General features: G+C 39.8%; 1 protein-coding gene and 1 non-coding gene across 13 annotated transcripts in view; one reads left to right on the forward strand and one right to left on the reverse strand.

Moving 5' to 3' along the window:
- The window catches only part of Grk4 (G protein-coupled receptor kinase 4), a 95056-nt gene that overhangs the window by 60889 nt on the left and 14350 nt on the right, over positions 1–19817 (forward strand). For 10 of the 12 annotated variants that reach the window (XR_003955582.1, XR_003955584.1, XR_003955583.1 and 7 more), the window contains 2 exons: positions 8867–8904; positions 10343–10432. The exons of the other annotated variants lie outside the window; for them this stretch is intronic. Coding sequence is in view for 7 of the 10 variants with exons in the window: in XM_030254136.1 (XP_030109996.1) it covers positions 8867–8904; positions 10343–10432 (128 nt within the window). In the remaining 3 variants the exon portion in view is untranslated. The remainder of the gene's footprint in view (positions 1–8866; positions 8905–10342; positions 10433–19817) is intronic. 12 annotated transcript variants of the gene reach the window in all.
- Positions 11715–11834, reverse strand: Mir467g (microRNA 467g). Its single transcript, NR_130328.1, has one exon. It is a non-coding gene; the product is annotated as a microRNA 467g (primary transcript).

A 19817-nucleotide genomic window follows, 5' to 3' on the forward strand; every position in this document is an offset into this window, starting at 1 on the left:
AGCTTGAGTTGGTCTCCATTACTGCTGTGCTGCCCCAGTGCGTTTCCAGAAGGTGAAACAAGGCATGTGTGAATGCAGATCTGACCCCACTGTGTCTTCCTCTGGTATAGGACCTTTATTTGCCAGTTCAGACCCTTTATGATAACAGCTTCTTACTAACTTCTCTAGCTTTGTTTCCTGATAACCCAGATCAATTTTTTCAGCCCTTGTTATGCAAGTACATTTGTGGTTTTGAAAACCTTTAAGAAGTCTTTATAACTCCAGTCTTGGCAGTGTCCTCCTCTGTGGATTCTTTCTTCAATGCAACCCCTCTTCATGTTGATATGAGGACCTCTGCTCATTGTTCCTGAGTTATTCCAGGAATGCTTCCTTCCTTCTTTCTTCCTTCCTTTCTTTCTTTCTTTCTTTCTTTCTTTCTTTCTTTCTTTCTTTCTTTCTTTCTTTCTTTCTTTTTTTGTTGATTTGTTTATTTTTTTATTACATATTTTTCTCAATTACATTTCCAATGCTATCCCAAAAGTTTCCCACACCCTCCCCCCCCACTCCCCTACCCACCCATTCCCATTTTTTGGCCCTGGCAATCCCCTGTACTGGGGCATATAAAGTTTGCCTGTCCAGTGGGCCTCTCTTTCCAGTGATGGCCGACTAGGCCATCTTTTGATACATATGCAGCTAGAGTCAAGAGCTCCGGGGTACTGGTTAGTTCATAATGTTGTTCCACCTATAGGGTTGCAGATCCCTATAGCTCCTTGGATACTTTCTCTAGCTCCTCCATTGGGGGCCCTGTGATCCATCCAATAGCTGACTGTGAGCATCCACTTATGTGTTTGCTAGGCCCCGGCCTAGTCTCACAAGAGAGAGCTATATCATGGTCCTTGCAACAAACGCTTGCTAGTGTATGCAATGGTGTCATCCTTTGGAGGCTAATTATGGGATGGATCCCTGGATATGGCAGTCTCTTGATAGTCCATCCTTTTGTCTCAGCTCCAAACTTTGTCTCTGTAACTCCTTCCATGGGTGATTGTTTCCAATTCTAAGAAGGGGCAAAGTGTCCACACTTTGGTCTTCGTTCTTCTTCAGTTTCATGTGTTTTGCAAATTGTACCTTATATCTCACTATACTAAGTTTCTGGGCTAATATCCACTTATCAGTGAGTACATATTATTTGAGTTCTTTTGTGATTGTGTTACCTCACTCAGGATGATACCCTCCAGGTCCAACCATTTGCCTAGGAATTTCATAAATTCATTCTTTTTAATAGCTGAGTAGTACTCCATTGTGTAAATGTGCCACATTTTCTGTATCCATTCCTCTGTTGAGGGGCATCTGGGTTCTTTCCAGCTTCTGGCTAGTATAAATAAGGCTGCTATGAACATAGTGGAGCATGTGTCCTTCTTACCGGTTGGGACATCTTCTGGATATATGCCCAGGAGACATATTGCGGGATCCTCCAGTAGTACTATGTCCAATTTTCTGAGGAACTGCCAGACTGATTTCCAGAGTGGTTGTACAAGCTTGCATTCCCACCAACAATAGAGGAGTGTTCCTCTTTCTCCACATCCTCGCCAGCATGTGTGTCACCTGAATTTTTTATCTTAGCCATTCTGACTGGTGTGAGATGAAATCTCAGAGTTGTTTTGATTTGCATTTCTCTGATGATTAAGGATGTTGAACATTTTTTCAGGTGCTTCTCAGCCATTCGGTATTCCTTGGGTGAGAATTCTTTGTTTAGCTCTGAGCCCCATCTTTTAAGGGGGTTATTTGATTTTCTGGAGTCCATCCTCTTGAGTTCTTTATATATATTGGATATTAGTCCCCTATCTGATTTAAGATAGGTAAAGATCCTTTCCCAATCTGTTGGTGGCCTTTTTGTCTTATTGACGGTGTATTTTGCCTTGCAGAAGCTTTGCAGTTTCATTAGGTCCCGTTTGTCAATTCTCGATCTTACAGCACAAGCCATTGCTGTTCTGTTCAGGAATTTTTCCCCTTTGCCCATATCTTCAAGGCTTTTCCCCACTTTCTCCTCTATAAGTTCCAGTGTCTCTGGTTTTATGTGAAGTTCCTTGATCCACTTAGATTTGACCTTAGTACAAGGAGATAAGTATGGATCGATTCACATTCTTCTACATGATAACAACCAGTTGTGCCAGCACCAATTGTTGAAAATGCTGTCTTTCTTCCACTGGATGGTTTTAGCTCCCTTGTCGAAGATCAAGTGACCATAGGTGCGTGGGTTCATTTCTGGGTCTTCAATTCTATTCCATTGGTCTACTTGTCTGTCTCTATACCAGTACCATGCAGTTTTTATCACAATTGCTCTGTAGTAAAGCTTTAGGTCAGGCATGGTGATTCCACCAGAGGTTCTTTTATCCTTGAGAAGAGTTTTTGCTATCCTAGGTTTTTTGTTATTCCAGATGAATTTGCAAATTGCTCCTTCTAATTCATTGAAGAATTGAGTTGGAATTTTGATGGGGATTGCATTGAATCTGTAGATTGCTTTTGGCAAGATAGCCATTTTTACAATGTTGATCCTGCCAATCCATGAGCATGGGAGATCTTTCCATCTTCTGAGATCTTCTTTAATTTCTTTCTTCAGAGACTTGAAGTTTTATCATACAGATCTTTCACTTCCTTAGTTAGAGTCACGCCGAGATATTTTATATTATTTGTGACTATTGAGAAGGGTGTTGTTTCCCTAATTTCTTTCTCAGCCTGTTTATTCTTTGTGTAGAGAAAGGCCATTGACTTGTTTGAGTTTATTTTATATCCAGCTACTTCACCGAAGCTGTTTATCAGGTTTAGGTGTTCTCTGGTGGAATTTTTAGGGTCACTTATATATACTATCATATCATCTGCAAAAAGTGATATTTTGACTTCTTCTTTTCCAATTTGTATCCCCTTGATCTCCTTTTGTTGTCGAATTGCTCTGGCTAATACTTCAAGTACTATGTTGAAGAGGTAGGGAGAAAGTGGGCAGCCTTGTCTAGTCCCTGATTTTAGTGGGATTGCTTCCAGCTTCTCTCCATTTACTTTGATGTTGGCTACTGGTTTGCTGTAGATTGCTTTTATCATGTTTAGGTATGGGCCTTGAATTCCTGATCTTTCCAAGACTTTTATCATGAATGGGTGTTGGATCTTGTCAAATGCTTTTTCTGCATCTAACGAGATGATCATGTGGTTTTTGTCTTTGAGTTTGTTTATATAATGGATTACATTGATGAATTTTCGTATACTAAACCATCCCTGCATCCCTGGAATAAAACCTACTTGGTCAGGATGGATGATTGCTTTAATGTGTTCTTGGATTTGGTTAGCGAGAATTTTATTGAGGATTTTTGCATCGATATTCATAAGAGAAATTGGTTTGAAGTTCTCTATCTTTGTTGGATCTTTCTGTGGTTTAGGTATCAGAGTAATAGTGGCTTCATAAAATGAGTTGGGTAGAGTACCTTCTACTTCTCTTTTGTGAAATAGTTTGTGCAGAACTGGAGTTGGATCTTCTTTGAATGTCTGATAGAACTCTGCACGAAACCTGTCTGGTCCTGGCCTTTTTTTTTTTTTTTTTTTTTTGGCTGGGAGACTATTAATGACTGCTTCTATTTCTTTAGGGGATATGGGACTGTTTAGATCGTTAACTTGATCCTGATTTAACTTTGGTACCTGGTGTCTGTCTAGAAATTTGTCCATTTTGTCCAGGTTTTCCAGTTTTGTTGAGTATAGACTTTTGTAGAAGGATTTGATGGTGTTTTGGATTTCTTCAGGATCTGTTGTTTATGTCTTCCTTTTCATTTCTGATTTTGTAAATTAGGATGTTGTCCCTGTGCCCTCTAGTGAGTCTAGCTAAGGGTTTATCTATCTTGTTGATTTTCTCAAAGAACCAACTCCTCGTTTGGTTAATTCTTTGAATAGTTCTTCTTGTTTCCACTTGGTTGATTTCACCCCTGAGTTTGATTATTTCCTGCCGTCTACTCCTCTTGGGTGAATTTTCTTCCTTTTTTTCTAGAGCTTTTAGATGTGCTGTCAAGCTGCTAGTGTGTGCTCTCTCCAGTTTCTTCTTGGAGGCACTCAGAGCTATGAGTTTCCCTCTTAGAAAAGCTTTCATTGTGTCCCATAGGTTTGGTTATGTTGTGGCTTCATTTTCATTAAACTCTAAAAAGTCTTTAATTTCTTTCTTTATTCCTTCCTTGACCAAGGTATCATTGAGAAGAGTGTTGTTCAGTTTCCACGTGAATGTTGGCTTTCCATTATTTGTGTTGTTATTGAAGATCAGCCTTAGGCCATGGTGGTCTGATAGGATGCATGGGACAATTTCAATATTTTTGTTTCTGTTGAGGCCTGTTTTGTGACCAATTATATGGTCAATTTTGGAGAAGGTCCCGTGAGGTGCTGAGAAGAAGGTATATCCTTTTGTTTTAGGATAAAATGTTCTATAGATATCTGTCAAATCCATTTGTTTCATCACTTCTGTTAGTTTCACTGTGTCCCTGTTTAGTTTCTGTTTCCACGATCTGTCCATTGATGAAAGTGGTGTGTTGAAGTCTCCCACTATTATTGTGTGAGGTGCAATGTGTGCTTTGAGCTTTACTAAAGTGTCTTTAATGAATGAGGCTGCCCTTGCATTTGGAGCATAGATATTCAGAATTGAGAGTTCCTCTTGGAAGATTTTACCTTTGATGAGTATGAAGTGGCCCTCCTTGTGTTTTTTGATAACTTTGGGTTGGAAGTCGATTTTATCTGATATTAGAATGGCTACTCCAGCTTGTTTCTTCAGACCATTTGCTTGGAAAATTGTTTTCCAGCCTTTTACTCTGAGGTAGTGTCTGTCTTTTTCCCTGAGATGGGTTTCCTGTAAGCAGCAGAATGTTGGGTCCTGTTTGTGTAGCCAGTCTGTTAGTCTATGTCTTTTTATTGGGGAATTGAGTCCATTGATATTAAGAGATATTAAGGAAAAGTAATTGTTGCTTCCTTTTATTTTTGTTGTTAGAGTTGGCATTCTGTTCTTGTGGCTGTCTTCTTTTTGGTTTGTTGAGGGATTACTTTCTTGCTTTTTCTAGGGCATGATTTCCGTCCTTGTATTGTTTTTTTTCTGTTATTATCCTTTGAAGGGCTGGATTCGTGCAAAGATAATGTGTGAATTTGGTTTTGTCGTGGAATACTTTGGTTTCTCCATCTATGGTAATTGAGAGTTTGGCCGGGTATAGTAGCCTGGGCTGGCATTTGTGTTCTCTTAGTGTCTGTATAACATCTGTCCAGGCTCTTCTGGCTTTCATAGTCTCTGGTGAGAAGTCTGGTGTAATTCTGATAGGCCTGCCTTTATATGTTACTTGACCTTTCTCCCTTACTGCTTTTAATATTCTATCTTTATTTAGTGCATTTGTTGTTCTGATTATTATGTGTCTGGAGGAATTTCTTTTCTGGTCCAGTCTATTTGGAGTTCTGTAGGCTTCTTGTCTGTTCATGGGCATGTCATTCTTTAGGTTTGGGAAGTTTTCTTCTATAATTTTGTTGAAGATATTTGCCGGCCCTTTAAGTTGAAAATCTTCATTCTCATCAACTCCTATTATCCGTAGGTTTGGTCTTCTCATTGTGTCCTGGATTTCTTGGATGTTTTGAGTTAGGATCTTTTTCCACTTTGCATTTTCTTTGATTGTTTTGCTGATGTTCTCTATGGAATCTTCTGCACCTGAGACTCTCTCTTCCATCTCTTGTATCCTGTTGCTGATGCTCGTGTCTATGGTTCCAGATTTCTTTCCTAGGGTTTCTATCTCCAGCGTTGCCTCACTTTGGGTTTTCTTTATTGTGTCTACTTCCCTTTTTAGGTATAGTATGGTTTTGTTTATTTCCATCACCTGTTTGGATGTGTTTTCCTGTTTTTCTTTAAGGACTTCTACCTGTTTGGTTGTGTTTTCCTGTTTTTCTTTAAGGACTTGTAACTCTTTAGCATTGTTCTCCTGTATTTCTTTAAGTGAGTTATTAAAGTCCTTCTTGATGTCCTCTACCATCATCATGACATATGCTTTTATATCCGGGTCTAGCTTTTTGGTTGTGTTGGGTTGCCCAGGACTAGGTGGGGTGGGAGTGCTGCGTTCTGATGATGGTGAGTGGTCTTGATTTCTGTTAGTAGGATTCTTATGTTTGCCTTTTGCCATCTGGTATTCTCTGGAGCTAGTTGTTATAGTTGTCTCTGGTTAGAGCTTGTTCCTCAGGTGATTCTGTTACGCTCTATCAGCAAACCTGGGAGACTAGCTCTATCCTTAGTTTCAGTGGTCAGAGTACTCTCTGCAGGCAAGCTCTCCTCTTGCAGGGAAGGTGCCCAGATATCTGGTGTTTGAACCTGCCTCCTGGCAGAAGTTGTGTTCCTCTCACCATAGGTTTTAAGATCCCGTGGAGGGTCCTGTGTGGGTCCTTGCGGGTGTCTGGAGACTCCCTGGGCCAGGGACCCTGGTGCTGCAGTGGGCCGGAAGGGACTTGAACCCCGGATCAGGCCAGATTATCTGCTTCCTTAATTAATGCAGTCTCAGGTCCTGCGCTATTAGATTGGAGCAGGCGCTGTGTTCCACTCACCAAAGGTCTTAGGATCCCGTGGCGGAAGTTGTGTTCCACTCACCATAGGTTTTAAGATCCTGTGGCGGGTCCTGTGTGGGTCCTTGGGGGTGTCTGCAGACTCCCCAGGCCAGGGACCATGGTGCTGCAGTGGGCCAGAAGGGCAGAATGCTTCTTTCTCTTAGTCACTCTTTTATTGCTGTGAAGAGACATAATGATCAAGGCAACTAATAAAAGCACCCAATTAGGGGCCTGCTTACATTTTCAGAGGCTAAGTCAATTATTATCATGTAGGTTGGCACTGGAATGGTAGCTGAGAGCCTCATTCTGATCTGTAGGCAGAGAGGCAGAGAGAGTCTAGGCCTGGCATGGGCTTTTGAAATCTCACAGCCCACCACCAGTGACACACTTCCTCCAACAAGACCATACCTCCCAATTCTTCCATCAAATAGTTCCACTCCCTGGTGACTAAGCATCCAAATATATAAGCCTATGGAAGCCATTCTTGTTCAAACCACCACATCCTCTTCCTGGCAGCCTGAGTGCTGCCCCTTCAGCATCCCTATAGTGCTCTGAAGGCCAACTCTCAACCTAGAGTTGGTCACACCAGACTGTGAGCTTCTCAAAAGTCCCTGCTCTTGTTCATTCTATAATGATGGACCTTCATTTTTTTCTCTCTGCCTTACATATTTTATAACAGATTTGTTTCCCACAGACCAGAAAACTAGCACTGCAGAGGAGCTGATAGAGCCCGACCTTCAGCCAGTGAGCAAGGGAAAAATGACTGTCCTGATCATGATTTTCCAGAGACAGAGGTGCCACATCTAAATTGCAGATGCTTTGTTTGCTGTTATCTAGAGGTCACATTGATACTTGATAACCCTTCTGTGAACAACACAATACTCTAGTTTCTTCTTAAACCATAGCCCAATATTCTTCCTAAACCATTGTAAATTCCTGTATATGGGAGTGACTCAGCTGTTATTCTAAGTGTTTTGTGGGGAACCTCTATTTACCAGAGGAGCCCACCAACTTTCTTCTATTATGTAATGTAGTCTGCCATATATGACTACAATAAGAATTCTAAACTTACTTTGTTAAACTTGTCCTGAAATTTCTAACTCTATCCAGTAAATTGTAATGCCTGATTTTTTTCACTATTTCTCTTTCAACACTGGAGGCATTTCGTCTACGAAATTCCAAACCCAGGGTCTGCTCAACGGCTGTCTAGGGTATTGGGACACCAGTGAAGGCCAGGAAGCAATGTTCAATTTAACTTAGCTATTTGTCAAATCATTCTTTGGGGGCACCTATAATAAAACAATTCTGAAGGAAAGCACGCAGAATTCTTCACTGACTATTGCAAGGACAAATCTGGCCCATATCCGTTTATGGGATGCCAGAGACTCTCCAGGAGACCAGTTTCCATGAAACTGTGCCTCAGGATTGTGGGCAAGCTTTTGGACTTGACACAGAGACTCCACTGGAGTGGGTGTGGCAGTTCATTATTCTTGTACCTAAAGAATGGATGCATATATGCCTATTGGAAAACAACCCCTGCTAGGAGTTCCTGTCAGGCCACATGATTTCCCTACTTACTCTTTGCCTTTCTGCCCTGACAGCAGTGACATCTGTGAGCCTCTTGAGCAGATGGTACCTTGACAGGGACCAGCTGCCTACTGCTGGCAGGTTCTCCCTTTGGATCTCTGAGGTTTTCCTGTGTTGGTCCTCTGTCACATCTTGATGTTATGGCATTATTTCTAGGATGTTGGCTTGCACTCCAGCTTAGACAGTTCTTTTCATATGCTTTAGGGATGTGTCCACATATTGGGAGAGGTGCTTAGGGAATCTGGATTGTTCTCAAATGTGAAGTCATAATTAAATATAAGCCCTTTGAAAGTTTTTTTGAAATGTAATATATTTTAAAGTACCTTAACAATAAGATGGAATGAGTGAAGTTCATTAAGGACTAATTGCTTTCCTTACTCTGGGTTTACATATAGAATCGCTGAAATGTCTTCAGCTTGGCAGGACTATGCAAAGCAGTTCATTTTACATTCAACATAGTATGCTGATTGCTGAGATGAATTCCTTTGTTTTTTATACATCACCATGCCTAGCAATGTAGAATTTTTGTAGAATTATTGAGCTGCCTGTATTTATGACTGAAGCCTATAACAACTTGGATTAATCACAGAGGGTCGTTTTACTTTCTGCCCTTATAGCTACTGCTTTTTGCCATCAAGAGATCGCTGGCTGTTTCTTCTCAGTTCTCAGGAACTGATTTCTGAATAACAGATTTTTGTTGTTTCTTTCCTTGTAGAGACCTAAAGCCAGAGAATATCCTCCTTGATGATCATGGTAAGAGAGCCTTCCATGCTTAAGTGTAGGCTTGTCAGAAAAGCTAATGTGGACATAGTCAGTTAATAACGCAGACTGGAAACAATAACTAAAAGAAACTCTTTGGGATGTGTTCTTTAAAACACACACACACACACACACACACACACACACACACACACAAAAACCAATTGACATTGCCATCACCAGTACTTACACAAAAGCAGAGACTCCATATATTAATGATTAATGTTTTGAAGTAGGTGAAAATAAACCCCAAATGAGTATTTGCCCTCCTGTTTTTTGCTATTGACTCTATTTATTTTTATTCCTTAGCCCTCTAAACTTGGCGTGCTGCCCTCTATGCTGTCCCCTTATCATATATCAATTGTCACAGAGTGGGGGTGTAGAATGCTGTTATGGGGACTGGTCATGATGTGATAGCTCCTTATCAGCATCATGGGTGCCTCTGACATTGGTATCTCTGGATCTGAGAGTGAGCCCTATTGCTAGGATGCTGGTTGTATGTACACTAAGTAGGTTAGCAATTTGAGAAGGAGCTTATGATTAGTGATTCTTAATAGCTAAAAGGATCTTTCTGTGGAGTAGGAAACATAAACCAGAGCCAGAGTGATTCCTGGAAAGAATAGGCTAGTGTAGCTCATTACTGAAGGCAAACATGGGACATTATCAGACTTAGCTTTTATATTTACTTCTGCCACTGCTTTCTGCTCGTTACCTAACTTATGTACTGACCCCAATGAAGAAGAAAGGTGCTTGAAATTTCATTTATGGAATAATTAAGAAGTAATTTGACTGCTTCCAACTCTTAAACTTGTGATTTGTGCTGGGTTATGCTGCACTGGTATCTAGAGTTGGCATTGAAGGGAAGTGAACAAATTATATTGAAATACATTGAGTAGTTTACTAGGTGTCTTATGAGGGTAAGTCTAAATCCTATGATAGGGGTCCTTAGAAGAACACTTTCCATAATTAGTTACTTTCATAGGACTGTAGCCAACATTTATGCCTTCCTATACCCAAAACATTTGAACAGTACAGTTCTCTAAGTGAAGTAGCTTAACTGATAGTTATGAGTAAATAATAAATATGGTTCCTCTGGTTTTTATCTAGTGGTGATTTACTGTTAAAGGGCTTCTTTAGGTATAAATATAATTTCTTGCTGTTAGTGAAACTCAGTGTGCTATATGAAAGTACATTACATATGTAAAAGTTAAATATAATTTTTAGATATTGCTATTTTTAATACATTTTTGTGTGTTTTTATCACTAGGGATAGAATCACAAGCCTTATATATCATATACAAGGGTTTTATTACTGAGGTATATCCCCAGCCCTCATCAATACGTTTTAGATGGACTTTGCCTCGCAGTTATAAATTGTCACTAAAATGTTACTTTTCCCAATGATCTGTACTTTGTGTGTGAACCTGCACAGGACACATCCGAATTTCAGATCTTGGTCTAGCTATGGAAGTCCCAGAAGGGGAGATGGTACGAGGAAGAGTTGGTACTGTTGGCTACATGGGTAAGTGAAAGATGACTTTGGTGGACCTTATCCATACCTTCTAGGTGTCCTAGGGCTTAGAACCTAGAGGGAAGACTTAGCTTTTAATTTACTTTAAGTGTATGAACCTCATTAAGCCATAACAATAATGCTACATTAAAACATTAATTTAAAAAATATTTATATTACATTTATTTATTATTATGTGCATGTATCTGTACATATGAGTACCTAAGGGAGTGCATGTAAAAGTCAGACAACAATTCAAGTGGGTCAGTTCTCTGCTTTCACAAAATTCAATTAGTCAGGCTTGAAGGCAAGCACTTTTACCCATTGAGCCATCTTTCCTGCCCCTAAAATAGCACTTAATAAAGCTAATTATCACTCTGATACTTTATAAACAAACACAACAATTCAGTCTTCCTGTTGGAAAACAACAATTAGCTCTAAGTTTAATTAAAAAAACAAAACAAAACAAGATTTTGGGGGGTCAGGGGAAGCTGGGCATGGTGATCTATGGGATTAAAGGTGAGCACTACCACACACATCTAATAGACATCTCTCCCCTGCCTTTATTGTTATTTTGAGACAGGGTTTCTCTGTGTAGCCCTGGCTGTCCTGGAACTTACACTGTCGACCAGGCTGGCCTGGAACTCTGTCTCTGCCTTCTGACTGCTGGGATTAAAGGCTTGTGCCACTATCTCTGGCTTCTTTCCTTACTTTTATTAAACAGATTCTTTTCTCATACAGTATAATTTAAATACAGTTGAATACAGTTCCCTTCCCTCTGCTCCTCCCACTTGTTCCCCACTCTTCTCCATCCAGATATACTACTCCCTGTTTGTCTCTCATTAGAAAAGAACAGGCTTCTGGGAGATAACAAAACATAACAAAACAAAATATAATAAGATAAAATGAAAACTATCATATTGAAGTTGGACAAGCTAAGCCAACAGAAAAAAATGAAAGAGGCCCAAGAGAAGGCACAAGAATCAGAGACCCACTTGTTTACATATTCATAAATTTCATAAAAGTACTAAACTGAAAACTTTTATTTATATATATGCATATGTGCATGTATTTATTTATATATTTATAAATATATAAAAGTTATATATTTATATATATTATATATATTCCCCCGCAAAATGCTGGGACTAGATATCATCCAATTGAGTTGTCAACTGAAAGAGTATCATGGAAATCCCTAACAACCCAGGCTGTTACCAAGACAGTAGGTTGCTCTCCACAAACTGACAACAAGGCCTCATTACATTCATATATATACATGAATATACATATATATATATATACATGAATATATATATGTGTGTGTATGTATATATACATATACATGTGTATGTATGTATATATATGTATATATATATACACACACACATATATATATATGCATGCACAAGACCTGGTGCAGACCCATGTAGGCCTTGTGATTGATTGCTGCTTTAATTTCTGTGAGTTCATATGAAATTTGCCCAGTTGTTTTAGAGAACCTTGTTCTCCTGGTGTCCACTCTCTCTTCTGATTCCCCTATTCCTCTGCCTCCTCTTCTGAGGGGTTCTCTAAGCTCTCAGGGGAGGGATTTTATGGAGATATCTGGTTTAGTGCTCTCTCTCTCTCTCTTCTCTCTCTCTCGCTCTGTGTGTGTGTGTGTGTGTGTGTGTGTGTGTGTGTGTGTGTGTGTGTGAGAGAGAGAGAGAGAGAGAGAGAGAGAGAGAGAGAGAGATTTGGCTCTTTGCATTTATTGCCATCTGCTGTAGGAAAAAGCCCTTGTGGTGATGACTGAAAGGCACTGAACTGTGACTATAGCAGAATATCATTAGAAGTCATGTTATTGTTACTAATTTTTTTGACCAGTGATATTTGGTTATACTCTAGGTTTCTATGATATCTAGACTCTGGTTCTTGATGACACAATCAGTGTTGGGTTTGGGTATGGCTATGTAATAGGCCTTACGTCAAATCAGACATAGGCTGATTACCCCCACAGAGTTTGTGTCACCATTGTAGATCTAAGGATTTGTGGTTGAGTTGCTGTTTGCTTTTCTCTTTTGGTACCCTGCAGAATACTTTCCTATGTCATAGGCATTATAAAATGGGAGCAAAGGTCCTATGTAGGCATCAGATTGATCTTTCCATTTTCAATGAGTTGTGTAGGTATTGTCTTCAGCAATGAGCCCTTGTCAATTTGTGGAGAGCAACCAATTGTCTGAGTAACAGCCTGAGTTGTTTGGTGATTTCCATGGGACCTTTTTAGCTAACAGCTCAACTGGATTATACCCAGTCCCAGCACTGGAAGCTTCATTTAGTGACAAGACATGGCAATTAAGAGTTCTGACTCCCTCATTATTTGGAGACTTCATTTGGATTGCCTTCATATAGTTAGTTTTTACTGCACTAGATTTCCATACTGCCCCACAAATAATCTCCAATTCTTAATGTCTTTCCCCTTGATAACTTTCTTCTATCCCATCTTCCCTGTCCCTTTTCCATATGATCCTCCCATTCAACCTCCCAACCCCTGATTCCAGTCCACCCATAAAATCTCTTTTATTGTCCCTTCCCAAAGAGATCTAATGTGTCTCTCCCAGTTCTGGCCACTATATCTAACCTCTCTGGGCCTATGGATTCAATGGTTAATATCCAAATATAACAAATTACATACATATTTATATTTCTGGGTCTGGATTACCTCACTTAGGATGATTTTTTCTAGTTCTATTTCCTTGACTGAAAACCAACCTACCTTCCTTCCTTTCTTATTTTGAGCTGAGTAATACCCCATTTTGCAAATGTACCACTTGTTCTTTATTCATTCTTTTGATGAGGCTGTTTGCAATTTCTGGATATTATGAGTAGAGCAGCAATGGATATTGTTGAGCAAGTATTAGGATGAAATGTCATTTCAGTATATGCCCAATAGTGGAATAGCTGGATCTTAAGGTAGATAATTTCCCATCTTTCTGAGGAACCACTATACTGATTCTTGAAGGAGTGTTGGATTTTGTCAAAGGCTTTTTTTTTTTTTTTTTTTTTTTGTGCATGAAATAAGAGGACTATATGTTCTTTGGTTTGTTTGTTTTTTAACTTTCAATTTGTTTAGATAGTAGATTATATTTATTGATTTTCATGTATTGAACCATCTCTGCAGCTTTAGTATGCAACCTACTTGTTTATGGTGCATTATCTTTTTTTATGTCTTTTTGAAGTCTATATTTTTGCATCTATGTCCATAAGGAAAATTGGTCTGTTATTCTTTTTCTTTGTTGGGTCTAGGTGTAGTTTGGGTATCAGGTTAACTGTAGTTCATAAAATGAGTTGGACAGTGTTCCTTCTGTTTCTATTTTGTGGAATAATTTCAAGAGTTTTGTTGTTACCTGTTTTTGAAAGTCTAGTAGAATTTTGTACTAAAACCATTGGGCCCTGGGTTTTGTTAGGGTGGAAAACTTTTTAATGACTGCTTCTATTTCACTAAGGGGTTATAAGTTCGTTTAAATGGTTTATCTGATCTTGATTTAACTTTGGTAAGTAGTACCTATCGAGAAAATTATCTATTTCTTACAGATTTTCCAATTTTGTCAAGTACATGGTTTTTTAAATTTTTTTAAAGATATTTTCTTTATTTACATTTCAAATTTTATCCTCTTTCCTCATTTCCCTCTGAAAACCCCCCTATCCCATCCCCTCTCCCCCTGCTCACTTTCCCAACTATTCCCACCTCCCTGTCCTGGCATTCCTCTACACTGGGGCCCTTCACAAGACCAAGGGCCTCTCCTCTCATTGATGTCCACAAGGCCATCCGCTGCTTCATATGCAGCTGGAGCCATGGGTCTCTCCTTGTGTACTCTTTGATTGGTGGTTTAGTTCCTGGGAACTCTGGGGGTACTGGTTGGTTCATATTGCTGTTCTTCCTATGGAGCTGCACACCTCTTCAGCTCCTTGGGTCTTTTCTCTAGCTCCTCCATTGGAGACCCTATGCTCAGTCCAATGAATGGCTGTGTGCATTCACCTCTGTATTTGTCAGGCACTGGCAGAGCTTCTTAGGACACAGCTATATCAGGCTCCTGTCAGCAAGCTCTTGTTGGCATCCATAATAGTGTCTGGGTTTGGTAATTGTATATGGGATGGATCCCCAAGTGGGACAGTCACTGGATGGCCTTTCCTTCAGTTTCTGCTTCAAACATTGTCTCTGTATCTCCTCCCATGGGTATTTTGATGCCCTTTCTAAGAAGGAGTGAAGTGTCTATTTTCCTTTTGGTTTGTTAAAAGAAGATTATTTTATTGCTATTTCTAGGGTGTAGTTTCCTTCCTTGTGTTTCCTTGTTTTCCATTTATTATCCTTTGTACGGCTGGATTTGTGGAAAGATATTGTGTAAATTTGATTTTCTCACGGAATACCTTTGTTTCTCCATCTATGGTAATTGAGAGTTTTGTTGGGTATAGTAGCCTGGGCTGGCATTTGTGTTCTCTTAGGGTCTGTATGACATCTGTCCAGGATCTTCTGACTTTCATAGTCTCTGAGGAGAAGTCTGGTGTAATTCTGATAGGTCTGCCTTTATATGTTACTTGACCTTTTTCCCTTACTGCTTTTAATATTCTTTCTTTGTTCAGTGCATTTAGTGTTTTGACTATTATATAATGGGAGAAATTTCTTTTCTGGTCCAATCTATTTGGAGTTCTGTAGGCTTCTTGTATGTTCATGGGCATCTCTTTAGTTTAGGGAAGTTTTCTTCTATAATTTTGTTGAAGATATTTACTGGCCCTTCAATTTGGGAATCTTCACTCTCTTCTATACCTATAATATTCTTAGGTTTGGTCTTCTCATTGTGTCCTGGATTTTCTGGATGTTTTGGGTTAGGAGCTTTTTGCATTTTGCATTTTCTTTGACTGTTGTGTCAATGTTTTCTATGGTATCTTCTGCACCTGAGATTTTCTTTTCTGTCTCTTGTATTCTGTTGGTGATGCTTGCATCTATAACTCTTGACCTCTTTCCTAGGTTTTCTATCTCCAGAGTTGTCTCCCTTCATGATTTCTTTATTTTCTACTTGCATTTTTAGATCCTGGATGGTTTTGTTCAATTCCTTCACCAGTTTGGTTGTGTTTTTCTGTAATTCTTTAAGGGATTTTTGTGTTTCCTTTTTAAGGTCTTCTACCTGTTTTCCTGTGTTCTCCTGTATTTCTTTAAGGGAGTTATTTATGTCCTTCTTAAAGTTCTCTATCAGCATCATGAGATGTGATTTAAATTTAAATCTTACTTTTCTGGTGTGTTGGGTTATCCAGGACTTGCTGTTGTGGTAGAACTGGGTTCTGATGATGCCATGTAGCCTTCTGCCATCTGATTACCTCTGGTGTTAGTTGGTCTTGCTGTCTCTGGTTTGAGCTTGTCCCTTCTGTGGGCCTATAAGCCTGTGTCAGAACTCCTGGGAGACCAGCTACCTTGGGCAGGACCTATGCATAGAGGACTGCAGAACAGCCCCAGCTCCTGAGTGCAGATGGAGGCAGGAAGGACCCTGTCCCAGCTACTCCACTGCTCCTGTGGTCTTTGCACTCCTGGCTGGCCCTGCCTTAAACAGTCACAGGAGAGAAATGGCGATCTCACCTTTGAGGCTGGGGGTCAGAGCACTCGCAAAGTATATGTTTTTAAAGTATGTTTGTATGACTTTATGGATTTTCTTGGTGTCTGCTGTTATGATCCCCCCTTTTCTTTTCTGATTTTGTTAATTTGGACTCTCTCTCTCTCTCTCCCTCCCTCCCATCCTCCCTCCTTTTAGTTAAACTGGATAAAGGTTTGTCAATCTTATTGGTTCAATGAACCAACTTTTTTATTAATTTTTTATATTGCTTTCTTTGTTGCTATTTCATCAATTTCAGCCATCTACTCATTTTGTTTGTGATTTTGTTTTGTTGTAGAGCAGTGGTCCTTAACCTTCCTAATGTTGCTACCCTTTAATACAGTACATGTTGTAGGGACCCTCAACCATAAAATTATTATTTTTTTATTTTTATTGTTTATTTTTTGCTTTTTTGAGACAAGGTTTCTCTGTGTAACCCTGGCTGTTCTGGAACTCACTTTGTAGACCAGGGTAGCCTCGAACTCAGAAATCTGCCTGCCTCTGCCTCCCGCGTGCTGGGATTAAAGGTGTACAGCACCACCGCGCAGCCATAAAATTATTTTTTTTTCTTTTTTTAATTAGGTATTTTCCTCATTTACAATTCCAATGCTATCCCAAAGTCTCCCATACCCTCCCCCCACTCCCCTACCCACCCACTTCCACTTCTTGGCACCGGCGTTCCCCTCTACTGAGGCATAAAATGTTTGGATGACCAATGGGCCTCTCTTTTCACTGATGGCCAGCTAGGCCATCTTCTGATACATATGCAGCTAGAGACATGAGCTCCAGGGGGAACTGGTTAGTTCATATTGTTGTTCCACCTATAGGGTTGCAGATCCCTTTAGCTCCTTGGATACTTTCTCTAGCTCCTCATTAGGGGCCCTGTGATCCATCCAATAGCTGACTGAGCATCCACTTCTGTGTTTGCTAGGCCCTGGCATAGTCTCACAAGAGAGCTATATCAGGGTCCTTTCAGCAAAATCTTGCTAGTGTATGCAATGGTGTCTGCATTTGGAGGCTGATTATGGGATGGATCCCCAGGTATGGCAGTCTCTAGATGGTCCATCCTTTTGTCTCAGCTCCAAACTTTGTCTCTGTAACTCCTTCCATGGGTGTTTTGTTCCCAATTCTTCTTAGAAGGGGCAAAGTGTCCACACTTTGGTCTTCATTCTTCTTGAGTTTCATGTGCTTTGTATCTTGTATCTTGGGTATTCTAAGTTTCTGGGCTAATATCCACTTATCAGTGAGTACATATCATGTGAGTTCTTTTGTGATTGGGTTACCTTACTCAGGATGATGCCCTCCAGGTTAATCCATTTGCCTAGAAATTTCATAAATTCATTCTTTTTAATAGCTGAGTAGTACTCCATTGTGTAAATGTACCACATTTTCTGTATCCATTCCTCTGTTGTGGGGCATCTGGGTTCTTTCCAGCTTCTAGCTAGTATAAATAAGGCTGCTATGAACATAGTGGAGCATGTGTCTTTCTTACCAGTTGGAACATCTTCTGGATATATGCTCAGGAGAGGTATTGCAGGATCCTCCGGTAGTACTATGTCCAATTTTCTGAGGAACCGCCAGACTGATTTCCAGAGTGGTTGTACAAGCTTGCAATCCCACCAACAATGGAGGAATGTTCCTCTTTCTCCACATCCTCGCCAGCATCTGCTGTCACCTGAATTTTTGATCTTAGCCATTCTGACTGGTGTGAGATGGTGTAATTCTGATAGGCCTGCCTTTATATGTTACTTGACGTTTTTCCCTTACTGCTTTTAATATTCTATCTTTATTTAGTGCATTTGTTGTTCTGATAATTATGTGTCTGGAGGAATTTCTTTTCTGGTCCAGTCTATTTGGAGTTCTGTAGGCTTCTTGTCTGTTCATGGGCATCTCTTTCTTTAAGTTTGGGAAGTTTTCTTCTATTATTTTGTTGAAGATATTTGCTGGCCCTTTAAGTTGAAAATCTTCATTCTCATCTACTCCTATTATATGTAGGTTTGGTGTTCTCATTGTGTCCTTGATTTCCTGGATGTTTTGAGTTAGGATCTTTTTCCATTTTGCATTTTCTTTGATTGTTTTGCTGATGTTCTCTATGGAATCTTCTGCACCTGAGATTCTCTCTTCCATCTCTTGTATCCTGTTGCTGATGCTTGCATCTATGTTTCCAGATTTCTTTCCTAGGTTTTCTATCTCCAGCGTTGCCTCACTTTGGGTTTTCTTTATTGTGTCTACTTCCCTTTTTAGATCTAGTATGGTTTTGTTCATTTCCATCACCTGTTTGGATGTGTTTTCCTGTTTTTCTTTAAGGACTTCTACCTGTTTGGTTGTGTTTTCCTGTTTTTCTTTAAAGACTTGTAACTCTTTAGCAGTGTTCTCCTGTATTTCTTTAAGTGATTTATAAAAGTCCTTCTTGATGTCCTCTACCATCATCATGAGATATGCTTTTATATCCGGATCTAGCTTTTCGGGTGTGTTGGGGTGCCCAGGACTGGGTGAGGTGGGAGTGCTGGTTTCTGATGATGGTGAGTGGTTTGGCTTCTGTTAGTAAGATTCTTACGTTTGCCTCTCGACATCTGGTAATCTCTGGAGTCAGTTGTTATAGTTGTCTCTGGTTAGAGCTTGTTCCTCTTGTGATTCTGTTAACCTCTATCAGCAGACCTGGGAGACTAGCTCTCTCCTGAGTTTCAGTGGTCGGAGCACTCTCTGCAGGCAAGCTCTCCTCTTGCAGGGAAGGTGCCCAGATATCTGGTGTTTGAACCTGCCTCCTGGCAGAAGTTGTCTTCCACTCAGAGGTCCTAAGATCCTGTGGAGAGTGCTCTGGGGACCTTGGGGGTGTCCCCAGACTCTGCGCCCAAGGTGACCCGGTGCTGGGGATGACCGGAAGGGCCATAAAATTATTTTGCTCCTACTTTATAAACTGCAATTTTACTGTAATGACTCATAATATAAATATCTGATATGTAGGATATTGATACACAAATTGAGAACTGCTCTTCTAGAGCTTCCAGATGTACTATTAAGTTACTAGTATTAGACCTCTCCAGTTTTTTGTTTGTTTACTGTAGGTACTTAGGGCTATGAACTTTCTTCTTAGAACTACTTTCATTGTGTCCTACAAGCTTGGGTATAATGTGTATTCATTTTCATTCAAATCTAGAAAGTCTTTAACTTCTCTATTTCTGTCTTGATCCATTTTTCATTCAGTACAGAGTTGTTTCCATGAGTTTGTAAGCTTTGTATTGTTTCTGTTATTGATGTCCAGCTTTAATCTATAATGGTCTGATTGGATGCAGAGAGTTATTTCTATTTTCTTCTGTTTGTTGAAGCTTTTTTTGTGCCCAAGTGCGTAGTCAATTTTGGAGAAAGTTCCATGAGGTGCAGAGAAGGTGTATCCTTTTGTGTTTGGGTAAAATATTCTATAAATATCTGTTAGATCCATTTGGTCTATAATGTCTTTAAGCTCCAGCATTTCTCTGTTTAGTTTTTGTGTACATGACCTATCTATTGGTAAGAGTGTGGCACTAAAATTTCCCACTGTTAGTGTGTGAATATCAATATGTCATTTAAGCTGTAGTAGTGTTTCTTTTACAAAAGCGGGTGCCCTTTGTGTTAAGAACTGAAATATCATCTTGGTGGATTTTTTTCCTTTGATGAATACAAAGTGTCTTTTCCAATCTCTTATTAATTAATTAATTGATTAATTTACAATCCAGATTTTATTTCCTCCTACCACCCCTGTCTCCCTTCGACTGTTCCATATCCCTTATCTCCTCCCC

The sequence above is a fragment of the Mus musculus genome, chromosome 5 (assembly GCF_000001635.26).
Source record: "Mus musculus strain C57BL/6J chromosome 5, GRCm38.p6 C57BL/6J".
Classification (NCBI taxonomy): domain Eukaryota; kingdom Metazoa; phylum Chordata; class Mammalia; order Rodentia; family Muridae; genus Mus; species Mus musculus.